The following is an 18,184-nucleotide window of genomic DNA, read 5'->3' on the forward strand; positions in this document are numbered from 1 at the left end:
GGGGTTCCTTGGTTTCCTTACTTACCAGCTGTATTTGCAATTGGTTACATTGGCTGTCTGCAGGGAAGAGTGAGGGAGAATACCAAGAAAATCTCCTCTAGCAGTTGCTTACCACAATTGGTGCTGGCAAGGGGGGGGGGGGGCTGCTCTGTGTGTGTGTGTGTGTGTGTGTGTCAGAGAGAGAGAGAGAGAGAGAGAGAGAGAAGAGAGGCTTTCCCCAGTTCCCTCACATGCTTGCTCTAGATGGGGGGAAGGGGGAGCGGAGGGAAGCTGGCTGTGTGGAGGTACGACAGGCAGTAGTTAGGGGGTGTTCCCAGAACCCTTACCTGCTTGCTGTACTTGCTGCTGGCCTGACAGCTGTACTCGGAGCAGTGGTCCGATCCAATGGAGATGTTGTCTCCTGCCCCCACAAAAGTATTAGCCGGGGGCAGTTCCTGCACGGCCTGGTGCTTTTTCCCGGCGGTGGGGGACTGCGGGTGGAGCTGGACCGTGGGCAACGGCGAGCTGGATTTGTAATGCCTGGCCAGGTCCGGGCTGCCCGGGCCGCCATTGACCGAGCGGTACCGGCCCATGCTGGGGCTGTCGGAGAGCTTCTCGTTGACGCTGTCGTAGCGCTGCCCGTTGGGTTTGGAGGCCTCCACGGTGACAATGCTGCTGTAGAGGGGCTGCTTGCCCTTCTTGCCCTTCTTGTCCTTCTTGGGCTTCTTGGCCTTGTCGTGCTGCTGCGGGGTGAAGAAGTCCTCGTGGTCCTTCTTGCCCGCCTCGTAGCCGTGCTTGCCCTTGGAGCGGCAGTAGCGGGCCATGACCACTACCAGGATGAGCAGCACCACCGTCATGATGCCGGCCACCACGCCGATGACGATGCTGAGCCGCTGCTTGCTCAGCTCGTAGCTGGGGTCGCCGGCGATGTCCTGGGCCAGCGGCGTGTGCAGGCTGCGGGCCACCTGGCTCTCCACCACGGTGGCGTTGGAAAGGCTCTCGTTGACGAAGACGTGAAGTAAGGCGGTGGTGGCCTGGGGCGGCTGGCCACTGTCGTTCACCTGCACCACCAGGCGGTGCAGGCCGTGGTGCTTGGGAGCCAGCTTGCCCACCAGCGACACCACGCCGCTGGCCGGGTCGATCTCGAAGAGCTTGAAGGGGTTGCCCCCGACGATGCTGTAGTTGAGGTCGGCGTTGAGGCCCGTGTCCGCGTCGGTGGCCAGCACGGTGGCCACGACGGTGCGCAGGTTGCTGGAGGGGGGAAGCACGGTGTAGGAGCTGTTGCTGGGGAAGGTGACGGCGGGCGGGTTGTCGTTCTCGTCCATCACGAAGAGGGAGACGGTGGCAGTGGCCGAGCGGGGCGGCTCCCCTCCGTCCACCGCCTTCACTTTGAAGGTGTAGCTGGTCTGCTGCTCCCGGTCGAAGGAGACGGTAGAGTAGATGGTGCCGGTGTCGTTCTCGATGGAGAAGATGCCGGCGGCCTGGTCTTGCTCCCCGGGTTGGATGGAAAGGCTGAGCTCGGCGTTGCGGCCCCTATCGGCGTCCATCACGGTCACCATGCCCACGGGGCTGTTGGGCTGCAGGTTCTCCTTCACGTAGAAGGTGAACACGTCCTGCATGAAGCGCGGCTCGTTGTCGTTGCGGTCGGCCACCCGCACCACCACGGTGGTGGAGCCCTGCAGGGCCGGCACCCCCTTGTCCCGGGCCGTCACCTGGAACTCGTAGGTGTCGCGCTGCTCGCGGTCCAGCACCGCCTGCACCAGCACGTCCCCGGAGTCCGGGTCGATGGTGAAGATGCCGCCGGGCGCCTCCGAGGAGAGAGGCGAGGGCTCTAGCGAGTAAGTGATCTCGGCGTTCTTGCCGCTGTCCGCGTCCGTGGCCGCCACCGTGGCCACCCTCTCGCCGGGCGAGTTGTTCTCCGGGAAGGAGACCTCCACCACGGGCTGGCTGAACACCGGCGGGTTGTCGTTGGTGTCCGCCACCCGCACCAGCAGCGAATTGTTGCTGGACAGGCTGGGGCTGCCCGAGTCCACGGCCACGATCACCACGTTGTAGTCACGGACGGCCTCGTAGTCGAGCGGGGCCGAGGTGTGCAGGAAGTACTTGCGCTTGTTCTGGGGCTCTCCCTCGCCCTCGCTAGCCGGCTTGAGCTGGAAGGGCACGTCCCCCACCACTGTACAAGTCACCACGCCATTCTCGCCCTGGTCGCGGTCCGACACCTGCACCAGGGCGATGGGGGTGTCCACCAGCACGTCCTCGGCCACGCTGGCCACCCCGTCCCGCAGCGGGATGCGGCCGATCTTGCGGATGTCGATGGTGGGCACGTTGTCGTTCTCGTCGCGGATGTTCAGCACCACCGTGGCCTTGTCGGTCTTGGGCGGCTGGCCCCGGTCCCGGGCCATGACGGAGAAGCGGAGCTGGTTCACCTCCTCCCGGTCGATGCGGTGCAAGACGCTGAGCCAGCCCGAAGTCTCGTCCAGCCGCAGCAGGCGCCGCACCGACTCGGTGGCCGCCCCGAAGACGTACTCGATCTGCCCGTTCACCCCCACGTCCAGGTCTGCAGCCCGCAGCTGCAGGATGGGGGTTCCGGGGCTGCTGTTCTCCGCCAGGTCCGCCTCGTACACGCTCTTCTCGAAGCGGGGGCTGTTGTCGTTCACGTCGGTGATCAGCACCCTCAGGATGGCCTGTGAGGAGCGGGCCGGGTCGCCGCCGTCCCGCACCCTCAGGCTCAGTTCATAGGAGTCCCGCTGTTCTCGGTCCAGCGCCCCCTTGACAATCAGCTGCGGTTGCTTCTCCCCGTCCGGGGTGTCAGCCACTTGCAGCTCGAACACGCTGCTGCGGGCCGCCCCGTCCACCTCCTGCCTCCTCTTACTGCCGCCGGGGTAGAGGGCGCTCTCACCGCCAGAAGCCGGTCCCCCTCCGCCGCCACGTCTCCCCCCGTCCCCGCCGGGCTCCTGCAGCAGCTCGTAGCGCTCTATGCCGTTGCGGCCGAAGTCTCTGTCGGTGGCGGTGGGGAGCAGATAGAGGGTCCCTACAGGCCGGTTCTCCTCCACGGTGAGGGTGAGGACCGGCGACGGGAAGGTGGGGGTGTTGTCGTTGATGTCCAGGATGATGACCCGGCCTTCGAAGAGATCCACCCAGCTCTGCGAGGGACCGATCACCGAGACCTCGAAGTCCAGGAAGCACTCGTTCTCATCGAAGATCATCTGGCACTGCGGCAGCTTCTCGCGGTCTATGCGCCGCTCAGTGGTGCTCAGCTCCCCGGTCATGTTATCGATCTTCAGGTAGTCGGAACCCGACTCCAGGCTGAATGTCACCTCGCCAGAGCCCGTCACGATGCCCAGGTCCGAAGCCACGTTGCCTATGCGGATGTCGGCAGGTCCTTCCTCTGCCAGCCGGTACCTCAGCAGCTGCTTGGCCGCGGCCAGGCTGACCCAGAGCGGAGGAGGCAGGAGGAGCAAGAAGCAGCAGCAGCAGCAGCAATGCACAAAGCCAAGGAGAGTCCGCATCTTCCTCATCTTTTTCGCACCAAAAACCCCCTCCTCTCTCCCACCAACTCCCCTGACAAGCCAACAGAAATGCTCAGCGTGCGGATGATCAATTATAAAATCCTTCTCTTCCGGGAAACTTAGTGTCTCATAGCTGGTGCAATCGGTGGTCAAGACCCTGGTGTTGGCTCTTCTCCGCCCTTCCTTCCAGTTGCAATATGCTTACAGTTCACGGGACAGTGTATTTTCCTTTTTAAAGATTCATCTCAGCAGATAGGACGGGATTTTCCTCCTCCTCTTCCTCCTCCTCCTCCTCTCTGGTTTTACTGTAATCACTTTGCAAGGTTTGGATAATAAAAGCAGGAGCAGCACGGTGCTATTTGAAGCCCTCCCTCCTCAGGTCGTCTTCTTTGCTCCTAGAGTTAAGTACAATTCACACTCTTCTCCCTCTGTCTCTCTCAGCCCTTTACGACTAAGGCATTAGCTCCTTTCTTTCCGCACTCTGCACGCACACGGGGGAAAAAATGTGAATCGCCTCATTCAAAAGGGCTGAGTCCGGAAAACTCCTAATCCTTTTAAGCAGCGGGCAAAAACACAATTAAATCATTGATTAAAAATAAAATAAAAAATAAAGAAAAATACCCCCCAAAACCCAATAATATCGGTAGCTATGCAGTGGCTAGGCGAGAACCTCTTGTATCACAGAGCAGTCCGCAGAAAATCCCTTTCGGTTAGCAGAAAAGCACCCAAATCCATCTTCACAGATCGCCTAAAATGTTCAGTTCTTTCTCTGGAGAGGATTTTTTAACAACTCTGCGCAAGGTCATTAGTCACAAAGCGACGATACAAAAACTGCAGAAATCGTTTGCCCAGAATTTCCAAAGCAGGAGCAATGCACGCACACACACACACACAACAGTCCCAAGTTTGTTTTTGCATCCGCAGTTTGTGTGTGTGCCTTACCTGCATTTGCACTGCATGTGTTATAGCAATCTGGATCTGCAGCACTGAGAGCGATTCACAAATGAGATTGCAGTCAGTCTCGCTCTCTCTCTCTCTCGCTCTCTCTCTCTCTTGCTCGCTCTTCCTTTCCGTCCCAATGCAGGTAACCAGATCTGAACTTGATCCTTTCAGTTCAAAGGTTAGCAACCAGGCTATGTGTCCAAAGGCGATTATTGCTCTCTCGTTAATATACCCGGAGCGGAACAAGATGTAACTGGATTCCCCACGTGAATTAACAGATTCTGAATTACATCCATGTAAGCGGAATGGCAGAGGGGAGGGGGAGAGAGGCGCGAAGCGATTATAAAAATGCAGTCTTCTTTTGCAAATGAAATACTGGCAGTCAATTGTTTCCTCTGCTCCCCACCGCCTCGGCGGGTGGAATCTGCAGTTGTGCCTCCCCTCTGGTGCCTTTCAGGGAAGTGTGGTTCGGGCGCTTTCACAGCAAAGCGGCTTGTGCTTTAAAATGTTGAATGGCAGCTGAGGCGCCGCTTCCCACTCGGAGAGGGGGGGAGGAGGCAGTAAACCAGCAAGTTTGCCCAAAGTGGTAGGAGCTGCTGGAGCCTCTCTCGGCGGCTCTTCCCTGACGCTGCAGCAAGCGGAGCCGCCTGCGCTACACACGCCGAGAGAGGGAGGGAGGGAGGACGAGCCGAGCGCTGCACTCCGGAAAGCCCAGCCTTACCCTCTGCCTCTGCTGCTGTAAGTGGGATAGCTGCGGATCGCAATCCACCAGCCCGGTCTTCAACCCCATCCTCGGTGCACACCACAGTGCTGCTGCTGTTGTTCTCGCTAACCCATGTTCTCCCGTGATTTCCTCCCCCCTCGAGCCACCTTCTGACTCTTCACTGATCAATTGTTAAGCAAATCGTGGTTCTTCCTTTTATTTTAGAGCCCCTGCGTGCGCTGGTGGGGGCATTTTGTGGACTCATGTTCCCCAAACAACTCATTTTGCTGACATTCGCACCTTTTCTGTCTCCTAGTGCTTCTCTGAAACAGAAGATGAGCTGCAAGACTGTAACAGGATCAAACTCCAGGAGAGGAAAGGGGAGTGCATTAGAGATGTCAGGATTTTGCCGCTCTGTTCCTCGAGGCTGGGGGGGGGGGGGGGGGTGTCTTTATTCTGCCTCTTTCATTGATTTGAATGCACATTATCAATGGCATCTCTGTGTTTCTTGGGAAAATGGACCCTCAGAGAAGGAGCCAATGTGTGTGGGAAGGGTGGGGGAGGGTTCAGCAAATAAACACATATAAGAAGAAGCACTCGATTTATTTTGGAGTAGGCACTTCACCGATTGCTAAAATGTAGCGTCACCTACCTGGATAAGCAAGAAATAAATGTGAATGTGATAGACCTGGACACAACTTTGCTTATTCTTGCATCCCTAGTTCACTTTCTCCTTCTTTTGACTTTGTGCCACTTAATCGCCCGTGGCATTTGCATGCCTCTGCTCTTTTGGCTGATGTCTGGCGCTTAGACCTGTCCCTTCCATTCACACTCATCAGAGCAGCGAGGGAGACTCAGGCTGGTGAGAGAGCAGGGACAGGGCGGGCATGGGGCAGGCGGTGGGGAATCCCGCTTTCTCAATCACTCACCTACACACGTGTTCAGAAGACAGCCCCCCCCCCCACACACACACATACACCGAGGCTTTTATTTTTAAATAAAAACATGAAGACAAATATGCCCAAGTATCTTTCCTTGTACCGATGGCACGTTGGTGCTAAAGCAGCCGGATGTGCCCAGATGATTCAGACCAATGATCACAATGAGTCTAGCTCGCCGCGTATTTCAGGTCGGGAGGGGGGAAGCGAGGTGTCCATTTCTTTTCAGAGGGAGCTATAGGCACACATAGGGACGGTATGTGTGTCTGCGGAGTGCAAGCTAGTGGAATGAGTGCCCGCGTATTCTCCAGTCCCTGCCCTGCCAGCGCTAGCGAGGTCTCTCTCCTGTGTAGTGTGTAGGTGGACGCTACAGCTCCTGCCTCTCTCATTGGCTGGCCCAGCTCTGGGACGCCTCCTCCTGCTTTGCTGATGCCGGGAGCCGCTCAGCTTTATATCTGCAGCATCAGCGAGAAAGCCCAGCTTGGCGCAGACTCAGTGCTCACCGCCGCAGTCCGGGGCTGCAGGAGGGGGCTCCAGGAGCTCAGCATCTTCTCAGCGGGTTAAGTGGGATTAATACCAAATCCCCATTATATTTGCCAAGCAGCGTGACTGTCTCGACATTCTCCCTGGCTGTCCGGCAGGAGGAATCTTGCCCACCCTGCTCCTGCCGCCGTGCCCATAGGAACCCCGGCATGCGGCATTGCACGGCTCCCCGCAGCCGCTACTTCACATTTCCCTCCCTAGCTCCCGCCGCTGCTCCCTTCGTGCTGTCAACGCATCCGTAATGCAGTCCCTTGCGGTGAGGCGGGAAAGCTTTTAACCTCCCCGCCATAAACTTTACTCGGCTTCCTGCGTGTGGGAAGATTTGCACAACACAGCCTCCCCCCCCCCCCCCCCCGCCAGTTCCCTCATCCTCGTGTCTTCAGACCTCCCTTGGCTGCTCCCGGGAGGGGGGAAGCCCGTATTTCAAATTAATAAGCGGGGCCTTTCTTTTGCCCCGTGCAACCTGCCCGCTGCCCGCGCACACTGGCTATCTAGCATCCCGCGCGCTGAGCCTCTCTCCCCCCTTGCGGCATGTGCACGTGCAAGGGCTCTGCGAGCGTGCGGTGCCTTACTGCTCGGGAGTGCAGCGTCCTTCACAGCGGATTGGTTCCTCTTTCGGAGCAGAGGTAACGGCCCCCCCTCCTCTCCCTTAGGCGGGTGGCCGGCGTGGGAAATGGACCTGACGTGCTCAGCATGGTGGATGGGCAGCGCTGCCTTTGAGTCTCCTGCCCTGGCTACTGGGGAGGGGCGGAGGGAGAGAAGGAAGCCGGGTGCACGGCGTGTGTGAAGTGATGCCCGCGCGTCCCGTTTGTTTGCGGGGAGAGAGCAATCGGAGCCCGCTGCTTCTCCTCCGGTCCCCGCCTCGCACCCCAGCTCAGTAGCGTTCGGTCCCCTATCCCCCCCTCCCCCCAACTCTGGTCACTGCTTGATTCTCAGCAGGACCAAGTCCGACTTGTTCCAGCGGCGTCTGTTTGCCCCGTTGGTCCACAAAACGATGAGCAAGGGGTCCCCCTCTCCCTCCTCCCGCCCCGGCCGACTGATGTGGAGGTTGAGCAAGGAACCGAGATCGCACGGACGAGCGGCCGAAATTAATAAACTAGACCAGGATGCTGGCTACCAGAACTACACGAATCCAATGAGAGCTTGTGCCTTTAAAGGGAACATTTGATCTTACCGACGAAATATGGCAGCATGTGGGGGGATTAGGGTCCTTCTGACACTTCTAGCCTTTATTATGCACGGGAAATCCTTTTAAAGCCCGCATGGGGCTTTTCTCCCCTCTCCCCTGTAGCTAGAGGGTTCCCTCTCCGGTAGTTTATACTTACAGGTTTTACAATTGTATCTGTTGATTGGGATACTCAAAGCCCTTTGTTCAGTATGCAAATATAATGAATGGTTAGCGTATTTTAATTTCTCGGCGGAGTCCGATTTCATCTTTCGTACCTATCAACACTCCGCTGGCGTTGGCCACTTCTGCCTCCCTTCTCCCCCCTCTCCCCCAGCACAATCTTTTTTTGGCAGTTCAGGAATGTCGGTGGCTCACACTTGTAATCGGCATTTAGAAGGATACGCAATGGAGTCCAATCTGGAAGAAAAGAGTGACCAAAAAAAGAGAAGCGGTAAAGGAGAGAGGGTCAGTGCCAGGAAAATAAAGTAGGTCCTAAAGGCAGAATCTCAGGTGGGTTTTCACTGAAAGGAGGTGGCATATTCACAATAATATAAGGAAAAGGTTAAATACAGTAAACATGATAGCCAATTCCAGGGGAAAATATAAAGCAGTTAGATGGGAAAGGAGAAACTGACTCAAGAACTCCACCAAGGGACAAACAGATGAAATGACACCACTACAGCACAGAAAATGTGTTGACCTTTCATCTTTTAAAAGTGTCTGACTGAATTTTTGCCTTTGTGTCCTGATCCCCCACTTCCTTTCCTGCAACACCACCTCCTCCTTCCAAAGCTTCTTTAGATTATAAGTGACTATTCTAGGAGCATAGTTGGATTGAGCTGGAACAAGTGCTGATACTTGCCAATGTCTTTACAGCCTTGAAACCATGTTTGCAGTGTAGTAAAGATGTAATGGACTGAAGTGGTTAAATTATTCATTGCAATAACAGCCTTTTGATGGACAGTAAAACTTAAGAATTTAAATAAGGAAGCCACAGATTTCCTTTTAAACAGATAATAATTGCTTGCTTTCCTGGTTATTTACTTGGATACTAGCCAAACATAAACCAGCCTGTTTAAATCACACAACTCTCTATCCTTGTTTCTTATATGCCGAAAAGACTAGGTCCAAAAAAATATTCCTAGGTAGAACAAGGATTGTTTGCCATTCAGAACAGGGAATAGGTAGCTGAAGTTAAGCCATGGCAGTGTTTAATCAAAACTTTACATTCCAAGGACAAAATCTGAACTTGCCTTATTAAAAGAAATAAAAGATTGTTTTCATCTAAGGATGATTCCATTGCTCTTTCTGAATTTTAGATTTATAGAGGTTGCTTTGAGATTAGAATCAAATTTAGCAAAAAGTGTTTTCTATTTGTGTTTAGCAAGATTTCAACTGTTCATGTTACTATTCTTTACAAGTCACAGTGGTTTAACCTGAGGATAATTTTCTATATAAAAATCTTTTCATGTAATATTGGTTTTAAAATGTTATCCATAGACAGAAATAGTGATATTTGCCTATTGTTTGAAAAAAAAAAAAGAAAACTAATTTGTTTAAGTAGGCTGCAAGAGTTATAAATAGATTTTCTTTAAAATCTCAAGGCCATTAGTAAAAGCTTTATTTTTTCCCTGTAAATGGGTTTTCATAGTAGGCTAGATATTGCCTTGATTTACACATCATAGGCAACCCACTAACTTCACTGGAGTTGCAAGGGTTGAATCTGTGCCTATAACTTTATATTCTTATTTTTAATTAAACTTTTAATTAAACTTTCCATTCCTGAAGAGGACAAATTAGACAGATTCAAAATATAGGTATCTCTATCTCAAAACTTGAAGAGATTTCAGAATTATTAGTACCCTACATATGAAATAGTTCATAAGGTCATTTCAAGGAGATAAAAAGTGTAGGATTTAAATAAAATACCTAAGACTGAAATATAATTTTATAAAAACAGAATGAAAAAGGATACATATTTTATACAAAAAATAAATGGGAACATTTTATATATACTGGATGTTAATACCACTAACATAGGAATACTTCATAGTGTTGCTGTCTTTTTTGGAAAGAACTTAGATAATGTAGGTACTTTGATGATATAATCTGTCATATGTTGATCTAATAGTGAGCTTATCAGGAAGATATAAATATTAAAGCTTTACAATTACTGGATCATATTATAATGATTTGCATGACATTTATAGCAGTCAAAGGAGTTTCCTTATTTGTAAGTAGATATATTATACTCTACTTTATATATTTTTTAAAATGAAGATTTTCACAAGAACCAATAACCATTTCAATTTATTAGCATTCCACATTAGAAATATTTTTGTAAATTGGAGCCAGAAATGTACATTGCTATCCTAAATATATTTGAGTTAAAAAACAACTGAGCACTCAGTGATTTGTTAAAGTCAGACACACTCTGATGATTTTCCTTGCTGTCTCTGAATTCAGGATTATCTAACAGAAACAAATAATTGTAAGATCACAGATTGTAACAGACTATAGGTGCAAACATATCAGTTACAATTGCATTTTATTTTCTTTCATTTGTTCATTCAGGCTTGAGATTAGAATTCCAATGTTTCCCTAAAAAAATGATGCTACGTACAAAATATTGCTTGCTTTACCCACACACGCAATCCCATTAATAGGGCCCTACCAAATTCACAGTCCATTTTGGTCAGTTTCATGATCATAAGACTTTTTAAAATAGCAAATTTCATAATTTCAGCTGTTTAAATCTGATCTTTCACAGTATTGTAATTTTATGTATCCTGATCCAAAAAGAAGTTGATGTATGTGTGTGCACAAGATTATTTAGGAGTGGGTTGTGGTACTGCTACCCTTACTTCTATGCTGCTGTTGGTAATGACACTGCCTTCAGAGCTGGCAGGTAGAAAATGGTGACTGCTAGCCAAGAGCACAACTCTGAAGGCAGAGATGCCACCAGCACTGCTCTGAAGTAAGGATGACATGGTACAGTATTGTTATTGCCACCTTTTCTTTTGTGCTGCTCCCTGGAGACCGTGGTTGCTGGTTCAGCAGCCACCACTCTCCTGCTGCCCAGTTCTGAAACCAGCAGTGCAGAAGTAAGAGTGACATGGTGTGGTATTGCCATTTTTATATCTGGACTGCTACTAGTGGGGCATTGCTTTCAGAGCTGGGTGCCAGGCCAACAGTTGCAGCAGTGCAGATGTAACGGTGGCAATACTGTGACCCCCATAAAATAACCTAAAGAACCCCCTACAATTCCCTTTTGGGCAGCACTTGCTATTTGCACAACACTGGTCTCCCTGTTGAAATCTGTATTGTATAGGGGAAAGCATACAGAATACTAGATTTCATAAGGGGAGACCATATTTCATGTTCTGTGACTTGTTTTTGATGGCTGTGAACTTGGTAGAGCCATTTATTTCATTGGGACTTCTTGGGGAGAACAAGGTAAACAGAGATTATTTGAAGGGAGGATGAACTGTTTTGTTTTTTGGAGAGGCTTTTAAAAAAATTCTATCTGTCCCCAGACTATAGATCCAGGTCTAATTTTTGGCATGGATCTTCTTGTAGTGTAATAATGATAATTAAACATCACTTTTCATCAGTAGATCTCAAAGCATTTTACAAGGCAGAGAAGTAACATTGTCCCCATGAGAAAGACAAAGGTGAAGTGACTTGCCTAAGGTCAGCCAGAAAGCCAGAGGCAAAATAGGGAATAAATGCAGGTCACTTGAGTGTCACTCCAATGTTCTGTCTATGACAGAATAAGAAGCAATGGTTTCAAGTTGCAATGCGGGAGGTCTAGGTTGGCTATTAGGAAAAAATTGTTTCACTAAGGAAGGGTGGTGAATTATGGGAATGGGTTGCACAGGGAAGTGGTCTAATCTTCATCCTTACAGGCTTTTAAGGCAAGGCTTGACAAAGCCCTGGGTTCAAAGATTTAGTTGGAGTAGATCCTGCTTTGACTAGATGAGCTCTCTTCCAAGCCTAATCTTCTATGATTCTACAGTTTTGCCTTTTAGTCTGCACTGTCTTCTACTGCTATGCTTGCTTAATGTTTAGTAGTTTCTCTTTAATATTTTTTGGAAATACTTATTTTACCAAAAATGTTATATAATGATCACAATTGAAAAGGGATTTTAAAAATATATTGTGAAAGCTTCTAATGATCTGAGTAATATTCCCAATCCTAAAAATGGAGAATGCCACTAGAATCAGTCACATTTCTCAGCATGGAAGAAAATTTTGAATTGCATTTGTTCATTGTGGCTCCCGTCTGGAAGACTAGCAGTGCTAGTCTAAGAAGCAGAAAAGTACATGGGGGAAGAATAAGCTATCTCAGAAAGAAAGAAAAAATAGTAGGAAGTGGAGTGAAGAAGCATCTGGAAGCTTTTTCTCTTTAACTGAGGATCTGTTGGAGAGGCCAAAATATAAAGAGGTTCAAACCAAGGAGGGTTGAGAGTGAATTGCAGTTCATAAGAGTTCTTTAAATGAAGGGTGTCCTGCATTTAAATTTGAAGGACAACAGAAGTTACTATGATTGTTTCAGTCTTATAGCAATAGCAATTATTCTCAATTGACATTTCGAACAGTTGCCCCTTACATTAGGACTCCAACACAAACTCTGTAATATCATTTATTTTGATTCCCATGCAAGTCTTCTCAGTCTAATATTGTCCAAGGTTTACAGTACAATTATGGAATACAAAACTGTCTTCTTGAGAGGCTGCGAGTAAAGTCTTTGTTTTGTTTGTTTCAAATTAGACTAGCATATCATATAACTTCTTGTCTGATGTTCTGTTACATCCTGTGCAGTGGTTAATTTACTATCAATATAATGCAGGATGGCAGCAAAAAAATTGGCATGTCTGCCTGTATCTGTTGTCACTTCGATAAAAGAGAAAATATCCACACAAGATCTTTTCTGAGAAAGCTGGGGCCTTTGATTTTAAAATGTTAATGCTGTTACAGACAACCAGATTATATACTGAGTTTGCTGGAGCTCCACTCTTCTGTGCATGGTCCTTTAATATGTGTTATTGGCTGTGCCATGTGTTATGTTTAGGTTTACACTTATATTTCCATGCTTATTTGGGAGCTTTAGGGGTCTCCTTTTCCTTTCTGTTTACAAAAATATTGTAGTTCACCTGTCAAAAGTAATTATTGCTCTCATACTGAAATAAGGGAACTATAAACATACATTTCTCACTGCAAATTAAGAAAGCAACTATGACAACAAGGGAAACAAGTTACAGTAAGGCCAAATTGTTAATTGCTTCTCAGAGAGCTTGATAGCTGCACTCTGCAGTGATCAAAACTACTTTACTAAGTGTTTTATAATCCAGTTCTCCACTTCACTGTTCATACAGAAACCCCAATTCTTTAGAATTAAGAACCAGATTGTCACAATCCGTATTTAGCCACACTGTGGGATAAAGGTTAGTGAGGCCCTGACCTTATTTCTGTGTTTGTCCCTAATTAGAATGTGATTGCACACAATGGAGACAAAAAGCAAAGGAAACTCACCTGACAATATTGGCTGGTCGGTCTGCAAGGATAGGAGAGAAAAAGAGAGTGAGCGAGAGAGAGGCAGGGAGACTCTAGTTCTGCCCCTGTTCAAGGCCCGTGATTAAAACATGAGCATTATACACCCTGACATGGGTCCATCTCCATAGCAACATTATTTTGAAATAACTAATGTTATTTGAAATTACTTAGTCTATGTCTACACAGCAGGCAATTATTTTGAAATAATGTTGAAATACTGTCAGGCTAGAGGACTTCACACTCTGACTCCTGTAACCCTCATTATACAAGGAGTAAGGAAAGTCGGAGGAAGAGTGCTCTATTTTGAAATAAGTGCTGTGTAGATGCTCCAAATTTCAAAATAAGCTATTTCAAAATAAGCTATGCAATTGATTTAACTCAATTTGCATAGCTTATTTTGAGTTAAGCCCTGCTGTGTAGATGCACCCATGGCACCCAAAGGTGAGTGATTTAATAAGAAACTCTGCTTTAACTTGAAATTAAGTAAATTTGTAGCCATAGTGGTTAAGAAGAAAAGTTTGAAAGAACGATCTGATTGTAAATGCTGCAGTAATGTCTGCCTAAGGAAAAAACAACAACAAAAAAATCCTTGAATGAGTCCTTTACTGCCTCCATTCCTTCTCCCTTCTTTCTACTGCACAGGTGCACACACTTAAAATGTCTGGTTTAACTCTATTCACTTCTTTCCAAATCTTCTGGGACTCATCCTTCAATTACATTTCTAGTGCACTTTAAAAGTAATAAGTAGTTGTACATAGTGTTTATGACCTGCAGTATATCCAGAGGAAGAGAGATACTGATAAGTTTACACATTTTTCTTCTTCTGATAGAAGGCTGACATATCTTCCTGGGTGTTTATTATGTGAGCTGCTCTTCAACAAATTAAGCCTCGTCTAGGATGAGGCAAAAAATAACTGCAATTTATGTCCATTCAAGAACACACAGAGCAACCAAATCATACACCTCTCTTTGCATTGTAAGATCATGGGGAAAAGTACAAATGCAGTGTAATATTGTGATAAAATAGGAAGGTCACAGCAACTAGATGATACATAAGAATATGGGGTCTGATTCAAAGTCTATGGAAGTCAGTGGGAGTCTTTCCATTGACTTCAAAGTGCTTTTCATCAGGCTCACAGTGAGCGAAAAATAGACAAAGCTAACAGGTAGGTCAAAATCACAAGGATGAAAACAAGAAATTAAGTACATTTTAATAGAACAAAATACAATTAAATCATTTGGGAGTATAAACATTACTTTATGATTTTTACATATGCATGACATTTATTTGTTGATAGCATACGTTTATAAAGCCAACCTATTAGTAGCCAAAGATATTAAGATGCAAAATGGGCAATCACTGATAGTATCTACTTACCCTATGGAGTATTGTCATGTGGTGATACACTTGTCCCTCTCTCAGGGGGAGCTGCTGTGTCCCTGGACTTCTTGGAACCATGACCAATCCCTCATATCCTGCAACAACAGCTGTAGTTATATACCCATGCCCCTCCTACCATGGCCATGTCCTAACTACTGGAGTCTCTAGTAAACGCGCCTCTCACCAGGGAAGTGTGGCCTAGCAGCTGGAGTCAGTAATAAACAGGTGCTGGCTCCCTGGATCAGGGAGTAAGGAGGTGGTAGAGGAACCTGGGCCCTCCCTACCTCTGGAGTCCCAGCCCAAAGCCCTATTAGTAGTGGTGGGTCCACTGAGAGAGCAGGGGGTCCACTGCTGTCTCATCAGGGAATCCCACTGCAAGGCACTGAGAGCCTCGGTCTACAATATCCCATCCTGGGCTACTTCCTCCATATCCCGTGCTATAGCATTGGTATCTTGCTGGTTGGTTTCCAGGGCTAGTCTTTCTAGCAGTTTGCCTGTAGGAGCTTGGGCAATGCCTCCTTCCTCCTCAGCAGCTAGCCCAGACTGAGCCTTTCACCAGGCTTTTATACTTGGGTCACAGTCTGAGCATGCTCAACAAGGCCATAGGCATAGGTCTTCTTCAGCCAGGTGAGCTTGGTTAAGCCCAGGTTTCCCACTGTGGGGCTGGTACACCACATCACAGGTATCCATTACTTTCACATCTAAGTGCTGCACAAGTAATGAAGGAGTGAGACAGAGACGGCTGGTAGATAAAGGACAACTTCAACTGAAAAAATGAGGAGTATGGGTTCTTTCGAAAAAGGTGTTTTTTTTCTGAAAGAACTGCATCTAGACTGTGTTTTCACTTTCAAAATACCCTTTTTCGAAACAGTGATCGTATGTGAATATGCGAATGAAGCATGGAATATTTAAATCCGCGCTTCATTTGCACTTTCGATTGGGCTCATTTACATCCCTCTTTTAAAGAGGGATGTAGTCTAGATGAGCCTTCAGATACAACTATGGATAGAAGTACTGGAGGTGGGGGAAAAAGTGGAAGAAGGTAAACCCTTTGTCTGGAAATGGGTGACAGGGAAGGGAGCACGTGAGTATTACCTGTTGCATTCCCTCCCTCTGGGGCATCTGGTATTGACCACTGTTCTAATGTTCTTATGCTCAATCAACTTTAGCAGGTGGTTGAGGTTACTAATAATTTTTGTGTTTTAATAATGTGTGATACAGTTTCTTAAAGGGTTTATAGGCTTCATAGAAGCTGTTGATTTGGGAGGAGAGAGTGGAAAGATGGCAGGATGATGGTATGGCAGGCTACAACATGAAGTGAATTCTAGGCACAGAGTACTGCATGAAAGATGGCACAAAGACAAGAGTGCGAGAGGACACTGGAATTGAAGAACTGTTGAACTTCTTATTCCTGCCCAGGGATTTTCAACCTTCTCCCAAACTGAGCTACTCTTTTGGCCTTGACTCCACTCTCACTGTTCTTTGTGCTGCACGCAACAATCCTTTGCTGGATGTCATAACAAAGAAACAACACTGTGTTACTAATGGATAGAAGGTGATAGGTAACAGCTGCTGGACTTTGTATGCCAAGTCATTAGAACATAAGAACGGCCATACTGGGTCAGACCAAAGGTCCATCTAGCCCAGTATCCTGTCTGCCAACAGTGGCCAGCACCAGGTGCCCCAGAGAGGGTGGACCAAAGACAATGATCAAGCGATTTGTCTCCTGCCATCCCTCTCCAGCCTCTGACAAACAGAGGCCAAGGACACCATTTTATCCCCTGGCTAATAGCCTTTTATGGACCTAACATCCATGAAATTATCTAGCTTCTCTTTAAACTCTATTATAGTCCTAGCCTTCACAGCTTCCTTTGGCAAGGAGTTCCACAGGTTGACTACACGCGGTGTGAAGAAGAACTTTCTTTTATTAGTTTTAAACCTGCTACCCATTAATTTCATTTGCTGTCCTCTAGTTCTTCTATTTAGGGAACTAATAAATAACTTTTCTTTATCGGCTCTCTCCACACCACTCATGATTTTATATACCTCTTTCATATCCCCCCTCAGTCTCCTCTTTTCTAAACTGAAACGTCTCCTCATATGGGACCCGTTCCAAACCCCTAATCATTTTAGTTGCCCTTTTCTGTACCCTTTCCAAGGCCAAAATATCTTTTTTGAGGTGAGGAGACCACATCTGTACACAGTATTCAAGATGTGGGTGTACCATAGTTTTATACACGGGCAGTAAGATATTCTGGGTCTTATTCTCTATCCTTTTCTTAATAATTCCTAGCATCCTATTTGCCTTTTTGACCGCCGCTGCACACTGTGTGGAAGTTTTCAGAGAACTGTCCACGATAACTCCAAGATCTCTTTCCTGATTTGTCGTAGCCAAATTAGCCCCCATCATACTGTACGTATAGTTGGGGTTATTTTTTCCCAATGTGCATTACTTTACACTTATCCACATTAAATTTCATTTGCCATTTTGTTGCCCAGTCACTCAGTTTGGTGAGATCTTCTTGGAGTCTCTCACAGTCTGCTTCTGTCTTGACTATCCTAAACAGTTTGGTATCATCTGTAAACTTTACCACCTCACTTTACCAAGTCATAGGGACTTGGATGATGCTGGTAGGAATGTACTTCATGCTGAGAGATGAGCATTACTGTAGGTGGAGAGTTGCTGGGTAGAATATGAGAGAGTGCTGGGTGGGGAATATTAATTAGCAGGATATTAGAGTTTGCTGAAAGGGGTTCTGTGTCTGAGAGCAAGGATGCTGCATGAGTACTGCAAATGTGGGAACTGGGTAGCTGAGTCTAGACTATGCATTTACCTTCTTTCATTGTTTTCTTTTAGTGCTCTCTATTTTGTAGTCATTCAGCAACTAGAATCTGACAAGAATATATTTAATATTTGCTCAGTAACTCAGAAACAGCTTTTTTTTTTTAGCAAGAAAGAGTTAGTCCACTTCTACTCTCCATTTTGAGCCCATGTGAGAGTACAAGCATCTTCATTTTCTTCAGTCAAGAAGAAAATTAAAGTTCTGAACCTGTAAATCTTCTCATGTGAGTAGAACTTACTCATCATGCAAGCTGTCTTATCAAAATCATCACTTGGGTTCTCTGTCAAACCTGAGTTGCTGACTTGGCAATCTTTAAATTCTAGGTTAGATCTAAGACTAATCAACCGCAAAAGACTGCGTAAAAACAATCCTTTCTTCAAACAGAGGAAAAAAGCTTTTCAATGCCACTCTTGACCCTCTTGTTAGATCAGCGATAGACAACCAAGAATAGTGAGTGGGCTGCACCTGTGTCCTTCCTTTATCTCAGTGGGCTGCGTGACCAATGGTGGTAGCCCACAGCTTGCAGCCCGCTGGGTTTCCACCTGTGACCTGTTTGACTCCCTCCTCCATGCACATTTTGTGCACTGGGTCACTGTATCTTCATACTTCTTACTCCTCCCCC

The 18,184-nt window shown here is 47.4% G+C and overlaps 1 protein-coding gene and 1 long non-coding RNA gene across 11 annotated transcripts in view; one reads left to right on the top strand and one right to left on the bottom strand.

Annotated features, from left to right (window-relative positions):
- The window catches only part of PCDH7 (protocadherin 7), a 399,732-nt gene extending 394,218 nt beyond the window's left edge, over positions 1-5,514 (bottom strand). For 5 of the 10 annotated variants that reach the window (XM_075930608.1, XM_075930607.1, XM_075930605.1 and 2 more), the window contains exon 1: positions 327-5,513. In XM_075930608.1, the coding sequence (XP_075786723.1) occupies positions 327-3,497 (3,171 nt within the window). In that variant the 5' untranslated portion in view covers positions 3,498-5,513. Of the gene's footprint in view, positions 1-326 lie in introns of all 10 variants that reach the window. The other 5 variants (XR_012904346.1, XM_075930611.1, XM_075930610.1 and 2 more) reach the window with 2 other exon arrangements.
- Positions 5,515-7,036: 1,522 nt separating this feature from the next.
- The window catches only part of LOC112543867 (uncharacterized), a 57,263-nt gene continuing 46,115 nt past the window's right edge, over positions 7,037-18,184 (top strand). The window contains exon 1 of the long non-coding RNA XR_012903891.1: positions 7,037-7,240. This is a non-coding gene — a long non-coding RNA (uncharacterized LOC112543867). The remainder of the gene's footprint in view (positions 7,241-18,184) is intronic.

Source organism: Pelodiscus sinensis, chromosome 5 (assembly GCF_049634645.1).
Source record: "Pelodiscus sinensis isolate JC-2024 chromosome 5, ASM4963464v1, whole genome shotgun sequence".
In the NCBI taxonomy this organism is placed as follows: domain Eukaryota; kingdom Metazoa; phylum Chordata; order Testudines; family Trionychidae; genus Pelodiscus; species Pelodiscus sinensis.